Source organism: Enhydra lutris, unplaced genomic scaffold, assembly GCF_002288905.1.
Source record: "Enhydra lutris kenyoni isolate GAN:26980312 unplaced genomic scaffold, ASM228890v2 scaffoldscaffold5, whole genome shotgun sequence".
In the NCBI taxonomy this organism is placed as follows: domain Eukaryota; kingdom Metazoa; phylum Chordata; class Mammalia; order Carnivora; family Mustelidae; genus Enhydra; species Enhydra lutris.
In genome coordinates, this window is record NW_019154089.1 from 46677446 (window position 1) to 46697760 (window position 20315).

General features: G+C 38.8%; 2 protein-coding genes across 3 annotated transcripts in view; both read left to right on the forward strand.

Moving 5' to 3' along the window:
- Positions 1 to 8013, forward strand: part of LOC111141175 (protein kinase AMP-activated catalytic subunit alpha 1) — a 31105-nt gene extending 23092 nt beyond the window's left edge. Inside the window, exons 8-10 of one of the 2 annotated variants that reach the window (XM_022493545.1) lie at positions 269 to 755; positions 866 to 992; positions 5114 to 8013. In XM_022493545.1, coding sequence (XP_022349253.1) covers positions 269 to 755; positions 866 to 992; positions 5114 to 5358 — 859 coding nt within the window. In that variant the 3' untranslated portion in view covers positions 5359 to 8013. The remainder of the gene's footprint in view (positions 1 to 268; positions 756 to 865; positions 993 to 5113) is intronic. The other variant, XM_022493546.1, reaches the window with a different exon arrangement.
- Positions 8014 to 11353: 3340 nt separating this feature from the next.
- LOC111141019 (tetratricopeptide repeat domain 33) overlaps positions 11354 to 20315 on the forward strand; it is a 33680-nt gene continuing 24718 nt past the window's right edge. Inside the window, exons 1-2 of the mRNA XM_022493340.1 lie at positions 11354 to 11498; positions 15383 to 15604. Of these exons, the coding sequence (XP_022349048.1) occupies positions 15384 to 15604 (221 nt within the window). The 5' untranslated portion in view covers positions 11354 to 11498; position 15383. The remainder of the gene's footprint in view (positions 11499 to 15382; positions 15605 to 20315) is intronic.

Below are 20315 nucleotides of genomic sequence, written 5' to 3' on the forward strand. Positions count from 1 at the left end.
TGTACCAAAACTTTAAATAAAAGTGGAGACATTTCTTTTCCTCTTGGTACAGCGCTGCTTTCTCCTTCTTAAAACCAGAAGGAGGTTGGAGCATTTCCTCCAGTGTACACAATGAAATGTGAGCCAGAAGAGGAAAGTCTGTTTGAAAAAATGAAAATACAATATGAATACAAATATAAATGAATTCATATCCTAAACTCCCCAAACTGTTACTTGCAGTCTCATCTCTACTCAGAATTCTCCTCCTGACCCTGCCATTTTCTCTCAGGGAACATGAATGGTTTAAACAAGACCTTCCAAAATATCTTTTTCCTGAAGATCCATCATATAGTTCAACCATGATTGATGATGAAGCCTTAAAAGAAGTATGTGAAAAATTTGAGTGTTCAGAAGAGGAGGTTCTCAGCTGCCTTTATAACAGAAATCACCAGGACCCTTTGGCAGTTGCCTACCACCTCATAATAGATAACAGGAGAATAATGAATGAGGCCAAAGATTTTTACTTGGCAACAAGCCCACCTGATTCTTTTCTTGATGATCACCATTTGACTCGGCCCCATCCTGAAAGAGTACCATTCTTGGTTGCTGAAACACCAAGGGCACGCCACACCCTTGATGAATTAAATCCACAGAAATCCAAACATCAAGGTGTAAGGAAAGCCAAATGGCATTTGGGAATTAGGAGTCAAAGTCGACCGAATGATATCATGGCAGAAGTTTGTAGAGCAATTAAACAGCTGGATTATGAATGGAAGGTAAGAAAGAAAGGGCAATCTGATTATAAGCACATTTGGCAAACCTGTAGTCTAAAGTGTTTTCCAGAAGAACTGCTTTTGATTTTGTTTTTGTCCATACCATACACTAGGTTGTAAACCCCTATTATTTGCGTGTTCGAAGGAAGAATCCTGTGACAAGTACATACTCCAAAATGAGCCTACAGTTATACCAAGTGGATAGTAGAACGTACTTACTGGATTTCCGTAGTATTGATGGTATGTACTTCCCACAAAATAACATAGTTGACATACTAGACTTGTTACCTAACTTGGCTTTTCAATCTTTGATTCTTTTGAAGCTTCTTCTTCTTCTTCTTTTTTTCCTCTTTGGAGAAGGTTTATTGAGAGAATTTCCACAGTGAAGTACCCCCACATAAGAGTAGTTTGCATGTTTCAACTTGTCCTTGTTTAAATCTGGGGCTGTCCTTCACCTGCTTCTGGCATTTTAATGGGCTCTGAAAAGGGCAGATTTCTCCCCTTGACGTCATGGTCATCTTCAGCTACACCCCCAGCCTTCGCCTGAGGCAGCTCCTAGAGATCCGCTTCCGGCCAGGTCCTTGAGCCACAGATGCTCTTTCAGTTGCCTTCCCTTGATGAGTAGAACATCCTGACTCTCAGGTGGTGCCTCCTCTTGTTTCGGTCGTTCTCCCTGGGTTGTTGTGCACCCACATGCTGGTAAGACCCTCGGTCATCTTTTCTTTGTTTGGATTTGGATCTTGACCTAACTTCTAGTTCACCCAGTTGAATTCAGGTAGCGAGAAAGCTCACAGCAGAGAGAACACGACCGCCTTGATCGAGGCTCTGCTTACCTCTTTCGAAGCTTCTTGAATTGTTCCTAGTAATTCAATAGCAAAAGAGTGTGATTTTGTGCCTCTGTGATGTCAGCATTTGTGAATCGTGTTTTTCTTGTAATCTTACAGTATATTGTCCTTTTAAGATTATCTTAAAGCCAGATGTAGTCTGATCCTAAAGTGATAGTTTCTGCCACATATCTGGTTTTTGGTGTGGTTCATTTTGGTAAGATAAAATGTTTTATTTGGAAATGTTGATTTTTTATTAAGTATTTTTTATATCTGATATTTAATATTTTTAATTTTCATTTAAGAATTAAAGTACAATTAGCTTTTAGAGTTGATTGATAAGGCAGTGTGAACAGATTTGATTAGCTCATAGAACAAGAAATTATTTGTCAATTAAGCTTGCAGGGGACTGAGAGAGAAGTGTTTTGGACAGGTTAGGGACTTACAGTTATTTTTCTCCTCTCACCCAGTCTATTGCTCCCAGCCTGAAGCTAGAGACATATCAAAGATATGCATCCTTTATTAGTTTTGTGAGAGCTGCATGATTCCAATTTTATCTGTCTCTCAATAAAGTGTTCTTAAATAACCACTTTTTTTTTTTTAAGATTTTATTTATTTATTTGACAGAGAGAAAGAGAGAGAGCACACAAGCAGGGGGAGCGGTGGGTAGAGGGAGAAGCAGACTCCCTGCTGAGCAGGGAGCCCGATGCAGGGCTTGATCCCAGGACCCTGGGATCATGACCTGAGCTGAAGGCAGACATGTAACTGATTGAGCCACCCAGATGCCCCAATAATAGATAACTTTTATATGAACGCACTGTGTAAGGATTCCTGGGACTAAAGCATCTTATGTTCAACATAACTGTCATAATTAATTACAAGTGATGTTGTTAACTTTAATTTTGGATTGTTGTCCATTTCTATTTATCTACAGTCATAAACAATCAGAGACAATTGATGGTCAAATCACTGAAATATTGACTTTTTAAGTTGGGTATTTTATTTTAATTGGTCATCAAAATGATGACATTACTGCAGTATAAAATCTTTAAAGTACCTCCTTGAGTTTTTTTTTTTTTTTTTTTTAATTTATTTGGCAGACAGAGATCACAAGTAGGCAGAGAGGCAGGCAGAGAGAGAGGAGGAAGCAGGCTCCCCGCTAAGCAGAGAGCCCGATGCGGGGCTCGATCCCAAGACCCCGAGATCACGACCTGAGCCGAAGGCAGAGGCTTTAACTGACTGAGCCACCCAGGCGCCCCCCTCCTTGAGTTTTTTTAAAGAAACATTAAATATTGTTTTACTGTTTCAATATTTTGAAAACCTGTACTTAGAAAATATGTCTTTGATTACCATTATGTATAGTTTGCTAGAATATCTTAACTATTTAGACCGATTAAGTTGAGGCAAATTATTAATTGTAGAAAGCAGACGTTTTTGTTCTTATTTTTATTTTGTTGTTGTTATTTTTAAATGGGAAAAATATCTTGTATGCCAGTGTGCCAGTGTATATATATGAGTAGATTATGATAGACTTTTCATAAATGGTGTGATACCAAACATGGTTTGAAATTTTTTAAAGATTTATTTATTTAGGGGTGCATGGGTGGCTCAGTTGGTTAAGTGTCTGCCTTTGGCTCAGTTCGTGATTTCAGGGTCCTGGGATCTGGTCCCACATTGGGCTCCCTACTCAGTGGGAAGTCTGCTGCTGCTTCTCCTTTTTTTTTTTTTTTTTTTTTAAAGATCTTATTCACCTGACAGAGAGAGATCAGAAGTAGGCAGAGCAGCAGGCAGAGAGAGAAGGGGAAGCAGGCTCCCCGCTGAGCAGAGAGCCTGATGTGGGGCTCGATCCCAGGACCCTGAGATCATGACCTGAGCCGAAGGCAGAGGCTTAACCCACTGAGCCACCCAGGTGCCCCTGCTTCTCCTTCTGCTGCTCCCCCTGCTCATGCTCTCTCTCAAATAAGCAAATAAAATCTTTTAAAAAAATGTTTCAAAAATTTATTTATTTATTTGAGAGAGCTAGAGAGTGAGAAGGAAAGGGGTAGAGGGAGAGAGAGAACACCAAGCAAATTCCCCACTGAGCATGGGGCCCTATGTGGGGTTTATTCCCATGACCCTGAGATCATGACTTGAGCCAAAATCAAGAGTTGGATATTTAACTGACTGAGCTACCCAGGCACCCCTGAAATTTATATTAATTCAGATTTCCCATGTGCGTACACTCTTAAAAACTAATTTATGTTATCTGTTAAAAAGCCTGATGGAACACAGGTGATTCATAATTCAAGTAAATACTCTCTCTATCCCAGCATTATTAAAGAGTATAACTATATATATGTTCTCTCACAACAGAGCCTTAATTAAGTACAAGTATATGGCAGTTCTTCATTGGCCAAATCAATTGAATTAAGATTTATTACTACTTCTATTCATCTAAGATTGTATGGAACTGTTAGATGAGATTTACCTATGAGTTTTTTGTCTTCTTTATAAACCAAAGGATAGTACCTTGTTAGTATCAGAAAGACACAGGTTTGAGTGGTGATATACTGGCTAGAGCTGCTTGTCTGCTTATCTCTCTGTCCAGATGCTGTTTATCTGCTAACAACATATTAATGTAGTCTGCAATATGGAATGTATTTTATATTTCTCATTGTTTTTGGATCAAATTTATAACCTTGGGTTTATTAGCCTCTGAGTTTGCCAGTTGAGTGAGTGTTGACTGTTTTGTTTTGTTTTAAAGATTTTATTTATTTATTTGACAGAGAGAGAGCACAAGCAGGGAGCAGCAGGCAGAGGGAGAGGAGAAGCAGGCTTCCTGCTGAGCAGGCAGCCAGATGCAGGGCTCGATCCTAGGACCCTGGGATCATGACCCGAGCTGAAGGCAGATGCTTAACTGACAAAGCCACCCAGGCACTTTGAACATTTACTGTTTTTGTACTCTGTTTCCAACTTTAGTTTTTCCTTGATTTCTGTTTGTTGGAATCATTCTCTTCTATGAGATCTTAACTATGGAGAGAAAGTGGGAGAGTGAAAAGCACTAAAATGATAGGAGATGCAGGTTCTAGATTTACCTCTCTGTTCATTTATTACCTATGGCAAGTCACTTCACTTTCTGGGGTTTATGTTTATTTATCAGTAGAACAGAGGGTTGGATGAGATGATTTCCAGTGTTATTTCCAAATTTTAAGTGCATTTATTCTGTGATTTTAATATAGAGGGATTAATTTTTATCACTAGGGAAGGATGTTTATTGAGTCCCATGGTTATTAGTTTATTGGGCTTTTAGCTTTGGATTGCAAGACTGATGAGTAACTGTTTACTGTACCCAATCTTGATTAGCCATCAGGAGAATACATACTGTAAGGAAAAAAGGCAAATGGTTTAACACAGACTCGTCACCTCTATTTTAGAAAGTATTCAGCATAAACATGGTTTTGGTAGCTGGTCATTGGTCTCAAAGAAGCAAATTAAATGCTATTAAACTTTTGGGGGGGGTGTCATGGATTATAATACATTGAAATTTTTTTTGTCCAGATGAAATTACTGAAGCTAAATCAGGGACTGCTACTCCACAGAGATCGGGATCCGTAAGCAACTATCGATCTTGCCAAAGGAATGATTCAGATGCTGAGGCTCAAGGAAAATCCTCAGAAGCTTCTCTTACCTCATCTATGACCTCACTTGACTCTTCTCCTGTTGACTTAACTCCGAGACCTGGAAGTCACACAATAGAATTTTTTGAGATGTGTGCAAATCTAATTAAAATTCTTGCACAGTAAACCTAATACTTTGCTTATTTCTTTGATAGCAATAAGCATGCATAATAAATAATAGCCAAATGCTTCCATATATAATCAAGTTATACCTAATTATAACTGAGGATTGGCCTTTTGGAATGCAGTTTGCACAGGAATTGGAATATGATTAATAGTTAAAAGCCTAATGTGCAAAAGTGAATTAAGATAATTTTGTTCATTGTTCAGTAGGCATATAGCATAATATTCACAATGAATTATAGGTCTCTCAGGCTCACTTGATATTTGGCTATTTTATATTTAGTGTAGACAGGGCTTTGTAGAATATTAATTTACCATAAAGGCCTTCATATATTATTACATGTTGATGTGTTATATAACTGCTTCATAAATTTATTCAATAAATATTTGCCTAGAATCCCCAGAGATCTTTATAGGTGATTTTGTTTTGGGGGCTCCTTATCTTCTTAAATAGCAAGTATCTTCTAACAGTAGTGACAGTCTGGATGACTATTCCATATCTCTTCCTTTAATATTTTTTAGTATCTGGTGAGCACATCAAAGATATTAGACACAATTAAAATTTTCTCTTTAGCTTGGTAAGTCCAAAAATGCACAGAACTTATATATTCAGATACTCTAGGCACTAAGGTAAATCTTAGTTTGTCTTACTATATTCTGTATATAAATCTCTTTTTGTCACAAGAGCTGAGTTGCATATACTATAAATCATGTTTTTGTCAATCTCACAAAGTTTGCTGCTCATGTCAGTATTGAATGTATATAAAAAGTTTCTAGTCATTCAGTTATGTATCTTTTAAATTGATTTAACACACAGAAAGAACATTTCTTACAAACTGTTTAAATGCTCAGATATGACTTTTTCTCCCAAATTTTATTGCGAACACTTTTAAAAACAGAAAAATTGAAAGGCTGTAGGGTGATCACATGTGTATCTACCACTTAGATTCCACATTGGTCAACGTTTTGCCATGTTTGGTTTATATCTATATATATATATATAGATATAGTTGTGTATATATATGTGTATGTGTGTTTGTGTGTGTTCGTGTGTATGCTTTTTCCCCCTGAACCACTTGGCTGTTGCTGACATAATCACCCTCAACATTTCAAGCATTTCCTAAAAATAATGACATTTTCCTAAAACATAAAATTAGTAATTCCCTAATGTCATCCAACCATGCCCCAGTTGCCCTCCAAATTTCTTATATAGCTCATTATTTCAAACCAGGATTCAGCGAAAGTTTACACATTGCATTTGGTTATGTCTCCTTAGTCAGATAGGACATTATTATTTCAGTATAGTATGGAACATATTGGTTAGTGCTTCTAAATGGTCACATACGTTTTGGATTTCAGTCACTTTTTAAAAAGCATTATGGGAACTGCCTAAAGATGGTTAAATAACCTTTTTAAGATCTCTATATTTTCTTTTCCTTGCTCTTTCCTTTTTCCTAGTAGCATTCCGAAATAGTTGTAAATGAAAATTTAAAGTCATATCAGTTAAAATTGGTGTCCTGTGTATGCTAATAATAAAAAATACTATATCACCCATAATTGCCTTATACTATTTTAACTCCAAGGTATTGATTTTTTTGGTATCGATCATTTTTCCATTGCAAAAGAGCTATCTTATTTCTCATTTCATACCTTTGTATTATAGAAATGTTTTTGGCAAATACAGTGAGCACCTAAGCATTCAGACAGTAATGTACTCAAGTGTCTTGATAGCTTACATACTTAACTGTCATAGATTTGGTTCCAGCGCCCCTAGAAACGTGCACTGAATTCAAAAGAAGAATCTTGTTTCTTTTTGTCCAGGGCTTCTCTATTCAACTTAGAATCTGAAAGCTGTATAAACTAATAGGAGTTCAACTTAAATAATAAGTTCACAAGTGTATTTTTAACTTATATGTGGCCCCGTGTTTTGGGGAATATTGGCTTAATGTAGGGTCTGTAAAATGCAGCATTATGTTTCTGATGTTAAGAACAGAAGACTGTATTTTTAAAGTTACAGATTTGTATATAGAACTAAGGCATCTTCATAATGTCTCTATAAGCTGTTGAGGGGAGTTCGGGAGAACAAAAGGAGGAACCAATTAAATAGGACCTTCTAAAAATTGTTAATTTTGTAAACTTTGCTTCTTATTAAGTTATTGTGATTCCTTTTAGTTACTGAATTTTATTTTGAAGATATTTAAATATTGCACTTGTACAAATAGTATGATAAACGCACAGATTATTGCAGTAAATTCTTTTTTAAGCTGGGATATTTGAAATGACAACTTTTGGTTGAATATGTCAAGGTTGCATCAGAACTTTCAAAAATTCGTAGTCTGCAAATTCTTACTAACTGCAGATAAAAGGAGTCAATGCAAATGATTTTTTATCTTTTTTTATTATCTTTTCAGCAGTTTATATTTTTTGATTTTCTGCAACCATATTTTTACTTTGTCTTGACAACTGAAAGATGTATAAGGTTTTTGCCAGAAATGTACTGTATACATAGTTTTAAATATAACAGATTTTACTGATATGTAAAAAATTTTGCCATTAAAATAAATGATTTCTCACTGAGAGGAACTTTTCTACAGGTTGGGGGATATGGGAGCTTAATATATCTAATTTAATTTCACTGAAATAAACTCCATTGCTTTTACTTTGATTATATTTTCTCTTGAGATGCGTTTGTAGTTTTTCAGAGTTTTAAATTATTTTATACAAAAAGATGAGAGCACACTCTCCACCCCCCTTCCCTGCACACTCTCCACCCCCCTTCCCTGCTTTTTGCAGTGCTACCACTTACATGAATGAATGCTTGGTGGACTGTGGACTGTGGCTGGATGGAGAGCTTTGTGCATCTGTGCTCTGACCGGCACCTTCCGAATAAGAAACAAGTGTGTTGTGTAAATCTTTTCCCCTAACTCTTGTCCATCTTCTCCACCCACAGCAGGAAATTTCATTTTCATTGTGAATTCTCCTGACAAGGTGACTGAAATTCCACGTACAACACAACTATACATCGGTGATAGGGTAGAAATCCATCTTCGTAGTACAGTATCTCTGAGATGTGTTCATGTTTGTTTTGACTGGGGTATATTTAAGCATATAATTTAAAATACTTTGATTTAAAAAATGGATGATAAAAACATCATTTTTCATGTTACATTGTGCTTAAATTTTTTAACTTCTGGGAAAGCTAAGAAAAAAGCACCTATTCATAGCGGACTACCTGTGCATCTTTTTGACAATGTGTCTAAATATAAAATACAGTGCTTAAACACATCTTAGCATTCAAATGTGATCTTTGTCTCAACTAAATTACTGATTTTTTATTTCATCTAAAAACCCCCTGAACAAAAAATACTAAGATGAATACAATAAAAGCCAATGTAGTTACCCATTTTCTTTGTTGTCAACATTGGATCTGGCTAGAATTCCACTACTGTTAGAATTCAACTATAATGAAATCTTACATCCCATATGGCATTATTAGGCAGGGCTTGATTCAGCTAGATTGTTGGCATTCTAAATCTTTAAAATAGTTTGACAGTTGTAACAAAACAGTACTAAAGAATGTTATGAATAGCACGTAAGATTGTTCTTTAGGGAATTTATAAGTTGCTCTAGATACTTATTTTCCCGGACTGTATACAATTGTACAATAACTTTTCTTGTTTGAAATATCAATATTTATCGAACTATCCTATTGTAGACAAATAGGCTGTTCCATTTATTGTGAGTGCCAATAAATGGTAACTATGACAAACTTAGAGGATTTCCAGCAACTTGGAAGATGATTATATTGTCAATCAACAGTATGAGAAATGTATTAAATATACTAATAGGAACTTCAAGTTCATAGGCTTAAGTAAGTGGTAGGTAGCGTGAAAACGGTGTGGGAGGTTGCCTTTACCAGCGTAAAACTATATGAGAGTTTTAGGAAAAGATCCCTAGAAAGGGGTACACCTTCAAGTACCACTTAATAATTTGCACTGCAACCTATATGCCCTCAAATAGCTACTATGAACCAAGCACTAAGAATGTGACCATAAGGCATAAACCTGCAGTGAGTGTCTTGTCAGGGAGATACGTGTTCTTTAAAGGCTATAGAGGTATGTAACTTAGAAAAGTACACAAATCATAAATATTTGGCTTGATGGATTTTCAGTGTTTTAGGTTTGCAGTGAACATGAACATATCAGCTTCTCCCCATATTAAGAAACATGCTACTACCTTTGTGTCTTTCATAATTAATATCAGAAGTTATATACTTCTATATGATACACTTGTATGATATGACAGTATATTCTGGGCAACACCATGAACTGTTTCTCTTGAAGTTAACAGGCTCCATTTGTTTACTTTCAGGGTAAGGTCTATCACATACCCAAGCCTGAATAACCAGCTGGACGGCTGGTTGTTTTTCTAAATAAGAGTTGTATTCCACAAAAACGTATCTATTTCAGTGTATAATGCAATCTCACAAGTGCTTTTACTTGAGACATCGTACTTCAGTACACGGCAGAAGTACTTTATGAGCTTCAAGGGTCATTTTAATAAAATAAGTTTTACTGCTTCATGAAGGATATAGACATATTTTTAAAAAGATTTTATTTATTTGACACACACACACAGAGAGAGAGAGAGAGATCACAAGTAGGCAGAGCAGCAAGCAGAGAAAGAGGGGGAAGCAGGCTCCCCGCTGAGCAGAGCCTGATGCGGAGCTCGATCCCAGGACTCTGATATCATGACCTGAGGAGAAGGCAGAGGCTTTAACCCACTGAACCACCCAGGCGCCCCAATGAAGGATATTCTTGAGTGGCCTTTTTTGGGGGGGGTACTGTGGTGCGTGGTGGGGTGTGTGGTGTGTGGTGGAGAAGAATACAAGGACAGCTAGCAGAGTTTGGTATCATTGCCTTGACGGCTGAGCTGCCATCGGTTTTACACACCACTGCTTTTCAGTTACCAGTGCAATGTCAACATTGTGAAAAGGCAAATGATGTCTTACTGTGAACAGGAAGATAATTTGAAAAGGTCTTGGCAACCCTCGGGGATCTGAGGCTTACTTCAGAGCATCATTGTTCCACAACAGCGGTTCTCAACGGGGCAGGGGTGGGGGAACGATTTTCCTTCCAGGGACCTCTGGCAGTGACTGGAGACAATTCTGGTCGTCACAACAGGTGGTAGAGGTGGTGGGAGTGGATGCGAATGGAATCGAGTGGGTAGATTCCAGGGATGCCGCTGAACATCCTACCCCGCACAGGAGAGTCTCCCTTTCCCCAACAAAGATGATGCAGTTTGAAATATAACGCTGAGGTTCAGAAAGCCTGGTCTACAGAAATGATCTTCCTTTGCACAAGATAGCTACATCGGTAAATCAACAATCCTAATTTTTCAATTTCCTAAACAGTTCTCTGCGTTACATTTTCCCACTTAATTATTTTCAGGACACAAACCACAGCTACTTTCAGGTTATACTTCTTATGGGCCCAACTAACCTGTTTTTTCCAACGTGAAGCCTACAGTTGAACCACGGGCCTCTCTCCCCGACCTGCTCCCCTGGACTCCTTTCCCATGGAGTTTTGCTTCTGTCCTTTGTGTCTGGCCGGTCTCTTAAGGAGGCTGTAAAGTCCTTTAGGGCAGGGTCCTATCGTAATGGGATGAAATACTCCCAAATCTTTTCCCCCAGCCTCGACTGTTTCACCGGCGTACTGAGCGGGGAGCGCAGTCTGGCTGGGGCTGCCTCTCTCTGCGCGCCCCTCAACCCGCGCAGCCCTAGTTTCCCGCGCTCACGCACTGCGGTCGCCCGTGCGCCAGACGCTCCCGGCTGCTACTAGAGGGCGCTCGGGGCGCGGGTGGCTCAAACTACAGATCCCAGAGGGTAGTGGGGTGGGGACGGCCGCAGTGGCCTCTGGGATTTGTGGTCCCGAGAAAGGGATTGGCAACCACAAGGGCTCTGAGAGTCGCCTCTTCCCTGCCCGTCTCTCGGCGTGGTTCCGAGGCCCCGGCTCGGCCAGGTCAGTTTCTTGGGAGACCTGGCGCCAAAGGCAGGCCGGTAGGAGGTCCGGCAGGGTAGCTTCCGGTTCCGGTGGGTAAAGGCAAACACAATGTAAACACGGGCCCAGGGGAGTGGTCATCAGGTAAGTGGGGTTTACGCTGACCGTGGTAGAACCTGGAGGAAGAATTCTAAACGAGGTTGGTGCGTCTGGTGGTTAGGGGAAAAAGGAGCTTCAGACGTCGGAGTTGACACCCAACAGGGGTGTGGGCAGAGCAGGGACGCTAAGGTTGATATCTGGAGACGAGCAGTTCCAGGGGGTCAGGCCCTCCCTTACGCCTGCGTCAGGAGCGGCTTCCGCGTCTCCACGGCGGCCGGGGCGGCTTTGACCTTCGCTTAGCGGTGGGAGGAGCGGACCCGAGCTTGATTCCCACCCCGCGATGGGGGTGTCTGCAGCTGAGCACCGCCTGTTGAACTCGCGGGTGGCGTCCAGGGCAGCCTTTATGAACTTCGCACGGGGAACTTGCTAATACAGGTTTCTCTGTTACGGTGCCATTTTCGGGTAAATTGCTTCTTGAATTTCTTACCTCTGAGTACATCCCGGTACCCGAAGAATGCTGTTTCGGTTTCCTAAGGGTGTTCATCTGGCGGTTTCTCGTCTTAGGTGCTGCATCCTCCAGTGCAGTGAAGACATGCATTCTGGGCTTGTGGCTGGGAGAACTGTCCAGCCGTCCACAGTAATTGAATGCCTGCTGTAAGGATCGTTGCACCAACAGAAGAATTTAGAACCCAGCTTTGTTGTTTAGAGTTTTCATGGTGTTCATTAACTATGTATAAACTATGTCTGTATAAAATGAATTTGTGTTGTTTCATGAGTTTAACATGAAACCTATATGATTATGATTTACCCATATGACTTTTTATCCAGGTGAAAAAACGTAAGGGCTGGGATGTTGGCGCCTTGTGCATCTAACTATAGACTCAGGAAAGCCTTATTTATAAGAAGTTTTAATTTGACATTCAGATAACCTTAGAGAAACAACAAACTAGTACTAATTCAGGTACCTGAATCAACTCTGAGTGTTCAGTTTTTCAGGTGAGAGACTGTTTTGCGTATATCTTAGGACTCACCCTCCTTTTAAGGCTGGCCAACTATTATTTTTCAAAACTTATCATCCTCCCCTCCAGGACTCCTCAAGTGTCTCCATTGAAGTCATAGTATCCTTTGTTTACTCTCTAATAACACTTATTCTGGAGTATATTGACTCTACTCTTGTTGTCTCCAGACAGTTTTGAAGAAAATACAAAGCTCTGCTAATGGTCTTGGTAACAGATTCATGCTTTTTAACCTCGAGTGGGCCCCTGATACTGTTTGTTATCTTTATTCATCCCTTACTGTTGCTTTTCCTGTTTTCCCATTCTCTATAGTGACTACTTTGGAACTTTTGTATTCTTCTCAAGTACTCAAAACTGTTTCTTTTCCCTTTACTTGGAGCTGCCTATTTCTCTGGGAAATGTGAAGCTTAGGGATAGGAAATCCTTCATTATTTTTTCCCCCTATCCCTGAACTTGCCTGTGCTTTTCACTAAATATTAACTCTTATCTGAGAGGAATGTATTCTTTTCTCTCTCTTCAAGACTAAACTTATCAACTACTAGTGGTCATCAGGCCTTTTATACACATGTAACCTCATTCTCGCCTGACCTCCATAGTCTCTGACCTCTAGAAGAGCTTAAAGGATTTGTGGAGGAAGATGGCAGAAACACCCAAGGCAGTGTTGTGTGTGACTTTTTCCATACATGGTTGAGAACCTCCATTTGGGGTCTTAGCCTGTCCCTGTCTTTGACATTTAGAACAATGGTTTGGGTTGAAGGTCTCTCTGTTCCTTTTTCCTTTCCTCTCCATCTTAACCCCTGCTCCCAATAATATATAGACCCGACTGATGATTTTTAATGTAATTTCCCTACATAAATATACCAAGTTTTCCTCTGTTAACAGGGTTCCCACATTACCTGGTTCCTCACATTGCTGATTTAGAAACAAAGTTCCATTTGGAAACTTGAAGCCAGAAAATGTAATTGTCCTCGTTCTTGTCATAGGGACAATTATAAACACTAGAGTTCTTATCTAGATATATTAACCTGGTATCTTATGAGACCTTCCTATTGATTTATTCTTTTACACTGTCTTAACTCTGTGCCTCTGGCCTTCTGTTCCAATGTAACCACACTTCATTTTGAGTCATTTCTTGGTTCTTCCCCTAAGTTACTTAAAGTCCTCTTCAAACATAGGAAACTCATATTATATATATCATATAATATATCTCCTATATTGTAACGGGTCTGGGAAGAGAGTATGGCATTGTCCTAATTCCCCACTGTAGCTTAGAATACATTACTCCTCTGGGCTTTTTGAAAAATCCCGGCTCCAGTGGAAAGCATGTGGTTCATGTGTATCTGCCTATGCATTTCTTGATTGCTACAATTTATTGAAACTTCCTTGTATTCATTAGAACTTAGGCACATGACCTGTAATTTTTTTACCCCTCCAAGTTCTGCCGTTATCTTGGGCCTTTCCATGTGAATAACTTCATAGTCCCTTTTACTTTTTTGTCCCCTTTCTTCTATTGATTACTTGTATTTTAGTTCAGCCATATGCATCGGTGATGAAGACCTTGACATCTGCTAGAACTTATTCATTATTTCATTTCTCTCTCTCCCTTACTCCCACAATGCCCATTCTTTGATAGTGTTTTTAAACACCTCTGCTTCATGGCTTTTCCTTATGCCCCTAGTTGATTATAATCACCTCAGGGTTTAGACTCCCTTAAGAATGGAATGAAAGCTTAGATACTCTTCTCCAGAATGCACACATAGAAAAAAATGTATATACAATTCCATGAATTTCTCGGTGTCTTTAAGCTCATCCATGCACATAGTAAGAGTTCTTGAATTCCTCAGTAAATCCCTTCTCTAAATACATAATTTGTTGAGTGCTTCTATGGTTTTCTTTAATTTTTGTCTCACCAATTGTCCTTTCTTTCTTATCCTTTACATTTGTGTATCATTGCTGATTTACAAAACAGCTCAACGTGTATTATCTTTTAGATTTACCCAGTAGTTCTGTGAATTAAGTTATTTACCAAGTTTGACTCTTTTAAAAACTTTTTTATTGTGGAAAATTTCAAACGTATATGAGAAAGGAAAGTACAAGAAATCCTGTGTATGTATGACCTAACGTTACCAATTATCAACCCAAAGCAATCCTTTCATCTATGTTTCTCCTCTGTTGCAACCACACCCCTGGTGATCAGTTTGAAAATAATTTCTAGATATCATTTAATCTCATGAAATATTTTAGTATATATTCCTAAAAGATAAATATTCTTTTTGTAAACATTAATTATAATATTATTATCGTATCTTAAACAATAGCGATAATTCCTTGATATCATCAAATATCAAATCAGTGTTCTGGTTTCCCCTATTATTTCATAAATATTTCCTCCCCATTGGCGTCTTTGAATCCAGAGCTAAACAAGATGCATAGGTTTTATTTGGTTAGTATGTCTCTGAAGTCTCTTTTTTAATTTCCCATCTTTCTCTTTTTTCCTGGAAGTTTGTTTCTTGAAGAAACCAGTTTTATTTTTCTTCATTTTTTAAAATTTGCTGTCTTCATCTCCAACATGTTATCTAACATGCTCATCCACATCACAGGTTTCTTATAAACTGGTAGAATTCGGTACGCTCAATCTGATTCAGAATTAGTTTTTGACTTCATAGGTCCAACATTTGTGACCTTCATAGGAACTTCATTGGTGGTATGGCCCTTCCACCAGGAGATACTGTCCAGTTGGCTTTCTTTATGATGTTAGCAACTTTGTTGACTATTGCCTTGATCCACCATTTAATTAGGAGTTTAAAAAGTGGTGCCAGTCTGATTCTGTTATCCCTTTTTCACCTATTATTTGGAGAACTTCTATAAAAGGCCAAGTTTGAATTTTAAAGCTGTTTCTTTGTAATTTCCCAGAATGGCTTCCTTTGGATGGAAGAGGAAAATTGGTGAGAAGGTCTCAAAGGTGACTTCCCAGCAGTTTGAAGCTGAAGCTGCCGATGAGAAGGATATAGTTGAGAATGAAGAAGGGAACTGGCTTCATGCCATTAAACGAAGGAAAGAAATGCTTTCTGAGGGCTGTGCTGAGAAGAGTAAGCAGCTGAAGGATGAAGGAGCCAGTTTGGCTGAAAATAAAAGGTATGTTTTTAGAGAACGGTTTACATTTCTGTCAGTGATGAGATGAAGAGCTATGAATTCTATAAATTCAAGTCTTAAAATTCTAATCTAGGTGCTAAATTAATCAATTAAATAAGTTTTAGAGACACCTTTAAACATTCCCATGGAGTCTGAAAGTTTGTAGAAGAGTCTCTAAGATGCTTGGAATGTCTGCTTTGCCATCGTTTTTGTTTTGTCTGAAGAAGAGTAAATGCTGAGTAAAATGCAATCCACATTCTTGGTTGGTAGAATAGTTTAATTTCTGAAAACTTTCTCCTTGTGTTATTATATACCAGACAAATTGGGTGTTTCCTGAAGGGCTTTGAGGGCATGTACTTTTTTTTTTTTTTTTAAGATGTTCAGTTATCCTTTTTCATTGGCTTTTATGTACTTCAATAAACATGGTTGTGCATAGGAATTTGATAATAATTTCACTTATCTTCAGCCCTTATTCAGCTAAGCACTTATGCTTTTGCTGCTTACCCTTTACCTTTTTCTGTTTTCCTTTTTTTCCTACATTCTTGTTCCTTTTCCCCTGTCTCTGGTTAGGTCTTTCCGTGGGACCAAAAATCATTCTTTCACAAATCAGTGGGGACTGAACCCATTGGCTAGGAGATTCTATAGAGAAAGCTGGAATTCTCTATATGGGAAAAGAAAATGGTCTGTATCTAATACCACATACAAATATGGACTCTAGAGAGCCAAAAAAAACTTAGTGTGAAATGTAAAACTACACAGTTAATGAAAGAAAATATAGAAGGGTATCTTTATAACCTAGAGGTGGAAAAGGACATGTGTATTTTTAAAAATTTCAAATCTACATTAGAGTTAAAGTAATAGTTCAACCCCTATATTCGCTCTAGCTAGACAAAAAATTCCTATTAACTGCTCTATTTATCTATTTCTATACATACATATACATACACTGACATGTAGTTATAAATTTACAGGTTTTTTTTTGTGATGTCTGAAAGTAAGTTGTAGACATGACACCTCTCTCCTAATTTAGAATGCTTTTTATAAGAATAAGGATATTTGGGGGCACCTGGCTAGCTCAGTAAAGCGTGCAGCTCCTGAGCTATAGGTTGTGAGTTTGAGCCTCATGTTGGGTATGGAGTCTACTTGAAAAAAAAAAAAAAAAAAAAAAAAAAAGGGCACCTGGGTGGCTCAGTGGGTTAAGCCGCTGCCTTCGGCTCAGGTCATGATCTCAGGGTCCTGGAATCGAGTCCCGCATCGGGCTCTCTGCTCAGCAGGGAGCCTGCTTCCCTCTCTGTCTCTCTCTGCCTGCCTCTCTGTCTGCTTGTAATCTCTCTCTGTCAAATAAATAAATAAAATCTTTAAAAAAAAAAAAAAGAATATTCACTTACTACACACTGTAACTATCAAAGCTGTGAACATTAACAATTCAGTAAACCAATACGCAGTCCACATTTAGATTTTTCTGATTTTCACTGAAATGTCTTTTACAGTTTGTTTGTTTGTTTTGTTTTGTTTTTAAATCAGGATCCAGAGTTCACACATTCATTTCATGGTTATAGCTCTTTAGTGTCTACTTAGGTCCCCTACTTTATCCCCCATGATAGTGACTTTTTTGAAGAGTCTAGACCAATTTTCTATTTAATTGTTCCTTATGGATGTCATTTAACTTGTTCCTCTATTTCATGTGTTTCTTGTCAACTGAGGTATGGAGATTTGATTTCGATTCTGATTGACTTTTCGGCAAGAGTACTTAATAGGTTTGTACTTTCTATTATATCATATTGGGAGAGAAGTAACATCAGGTTGTCATCAATGCAGCCATTTGAAAGATGTCATGCCTATGTCATTTTACTGTGTTTAATATCTGGTGAAAGGCATATTTTAATAAAAATCTTGAAATATTGGAGTGCCTGGATGGCTCAGTGGGTTAAGCCTCTGCCCTCAGCTCAGGTCATGATCTCAGAGTCTTGGGATTAATCCCTGCATCAGTCTCCCTGCTCAGCAGGGCGTCTGCTTCTCCCACTCTCCACTCATGCTCTCTCTGTATCTCTCAAATAAATAAAATCTTAAATAAAATCTTGAAACATTTATCCTTGGGGAATGAAATATATTAAGAGAATTATACTAGCCAACATGAGGAGTGGTTTTTTTTTTTTAATTTGCACTAAGGATATTATTTTGAGAAGATATATGTATGGTCGGCAGGAGTAGTATCTGAATAGGTCTGAGTTTAGGACAATACCCTTCAGGTCATCCAGAGATCTAAAATCAGGCCTGTGTGCCTTTGACTGGTAACTTCCATGTGGTAATGAAAAATTTGAGAAATTAAAAGTAGTACTGAAGGGCACCTGGGTGGCTCAGTGGGTTAAGCCTCTGCCTTCGGTTTAGGTCCTGATCTCAGGGTCCTGGGATCAAGCCCCACATTGGGCTCTCTGCTCTGCGGGGGGCCTGCTTCCCCCTCCCTCTCTGCCTGTCTCTCTGCCTGCTTGTGATCTATCTCTCTCTGTCAAAAAAAAAAAAAGCAGTACTGAACAAAAAGCAGTTTTCTTCTCTTTGTTCTTTTTTCTTCTCCTTTAATTAAAATTGCTCAGGGTGGGTGTAAGATTCCTTGTTAGTCATTTTTGTTGTGAATGAGTCAGATTTGAAGAAACAACATTTTAGTTTCTAGCTCTGTTTTATTTTTGGAGTAATAACATTTTAGTTTCTAGCTCTGATTTTGGAGTAATCTTTTATTAATATATTTTAATATAAAACATCAAATGGTGTCTAGACTATAGTATATTAGCACCTCAAATTGGAAATGAATGATGGAAAATAAATAACAATCAAGGGCAATTAACATGTTATATTCTGAATCCTATTTCTGATATTTTAGGCATAAAAAGGTTTCTTTTGGGGTGCCTGGGTGGCTCAGTCAGTTAAGCGTCTGCCTTTGGCTTGGGTCATGATCCCAGGGTCCTGGGGTCAAGTCCCATTTCCAGCTCCCTGCTCAGTGGGGAGTCTGCTTTTCCCTCTTCACTTCCCCCTGCTCATGATCTCTCTCTCAAACTTGCACTCTCTCAAAGAAATAAAATCTTAAAAAAAAAAAGTTTTTGGGGCACCTGGGTGGCTCAGTGGGTTAAGCCACTGCCTTCAGCTCAGGTCATGATCTCAGGGTCCTGGAATCGAGCCCTGCATCGGGCTCTCTGCTCAGCGGGGGGCCTTCCCCCCCACCCCCCGCCTGCCTGTCTGCCTACTTGTGATCTCTCTCTCTGTCAAATAAATAAATAAAATCTTCAAAAAAAAAAAGTAGAACTTTTCAAGATTGACCATTCTTAGAAGAAAACCCACTATAAATTTTCCGCATTTATGAAATCATTTTCAGAACATCGATAAAACATCTTTAGAAATTCCTGTAAGTGCCTGTTAAAAGTTCATTAACTTGTTTATGCCTTTTTCTCTAGACCACACTAGTGTGCAGGAGGGAAAAGCTATTCAGTTATTACCATGGGAGTCCCTCTGAATTTCCTGTGGTACAAGGGAGATAGCAACTCTGTAGATAAACAAAATAACTCTTGTTTTCTGCCTACATGTCAAAACATTGAGTCGTTTCACTGAAATCAGCTGGGTTCAGTGCTTTATTTTGAATGGAGAACACTGCGAAATGATTGTGTATTTTTGCTGGTCAGCATTTGTTTTGGAGTAATATATACACAGCTTTAGAAGATAACTAAACAGAATAAAAGGGATCTAATGGGATTGAACAGTTCGGCTACTCTGTGCCAAAACTAAATAGAAATAATAGTTTAAAAAGACCTAAGATAACATTAAACTTGATTTAAGTAATATGAGGAGTAAAAAATAATTCGAGGAGGAATAGTGAAGCTAAATTAAAAAACAAAAAAACAAAAAAAACAGGGTCACCTGGGTGGCTTAGTTGGTTAAGCTGCTGCCTTCAGCTCAGGTTATGATCCCAGAGTCCTGGGATCGAGTCCCGAATTGGGCTCCTTGCTCAGTGGGGAGCCTGCTTCTCTTTGGGGCACCTGGGTGGCTCAGAGTGTTAAGCCTCTGCCTTCGGCTCAGGTCATGATCTCAGGGTCCTGGGATCGAGCCCTACATCGGGCTCTCTGCTCAGTGGGGAGCCTACTCCCCTCTCCCCCTCTACCTGCCTCTATGCCTCCGTGTGATCTCTCTCTCTCTCTCTGTCATATAAATAAATAAAATCTTTCAAAAAACACAACAAAACACTACAGAACCTCAGTGCCTGTCTTCTGAATCAACTTCATCTTTTTTTTTTTTTTTAAATATTTTATTTATTTATTTGACAGACAGATCACAAGTAGGCAGACAGGCAGGCAGAGAGAGAGGAGGAAGCAGGCTCCCCGCCGAGCAGAGAGCCCGATGCGGGGCTTGATCCCAGGACCCTGGGATCATGACCTGAGCCGAAGGCAGAGGCTTTAACCCACTGAGCCACCCAGGCGCCCCATCAACTTCATCTTTAAGCATTTTCATTATCACTACATTTTAGCAACACTGGCCTTCCTTGTGTTTTTGAACAAAGTTTTTATACAACTTTGTCCTATGATGCTCTGTCAGAAAAGCTCTTATCTTCTGTTTTCTAATTTCTCTCTTCTTGTCCTTCTGATCTACACTCACATGTGATCATCTCCATGAGCCCCTCTCTGAGCATCCAGTCGGAGGTAGTACCCCCAAATTAGAACAGTTTGTGGCACCT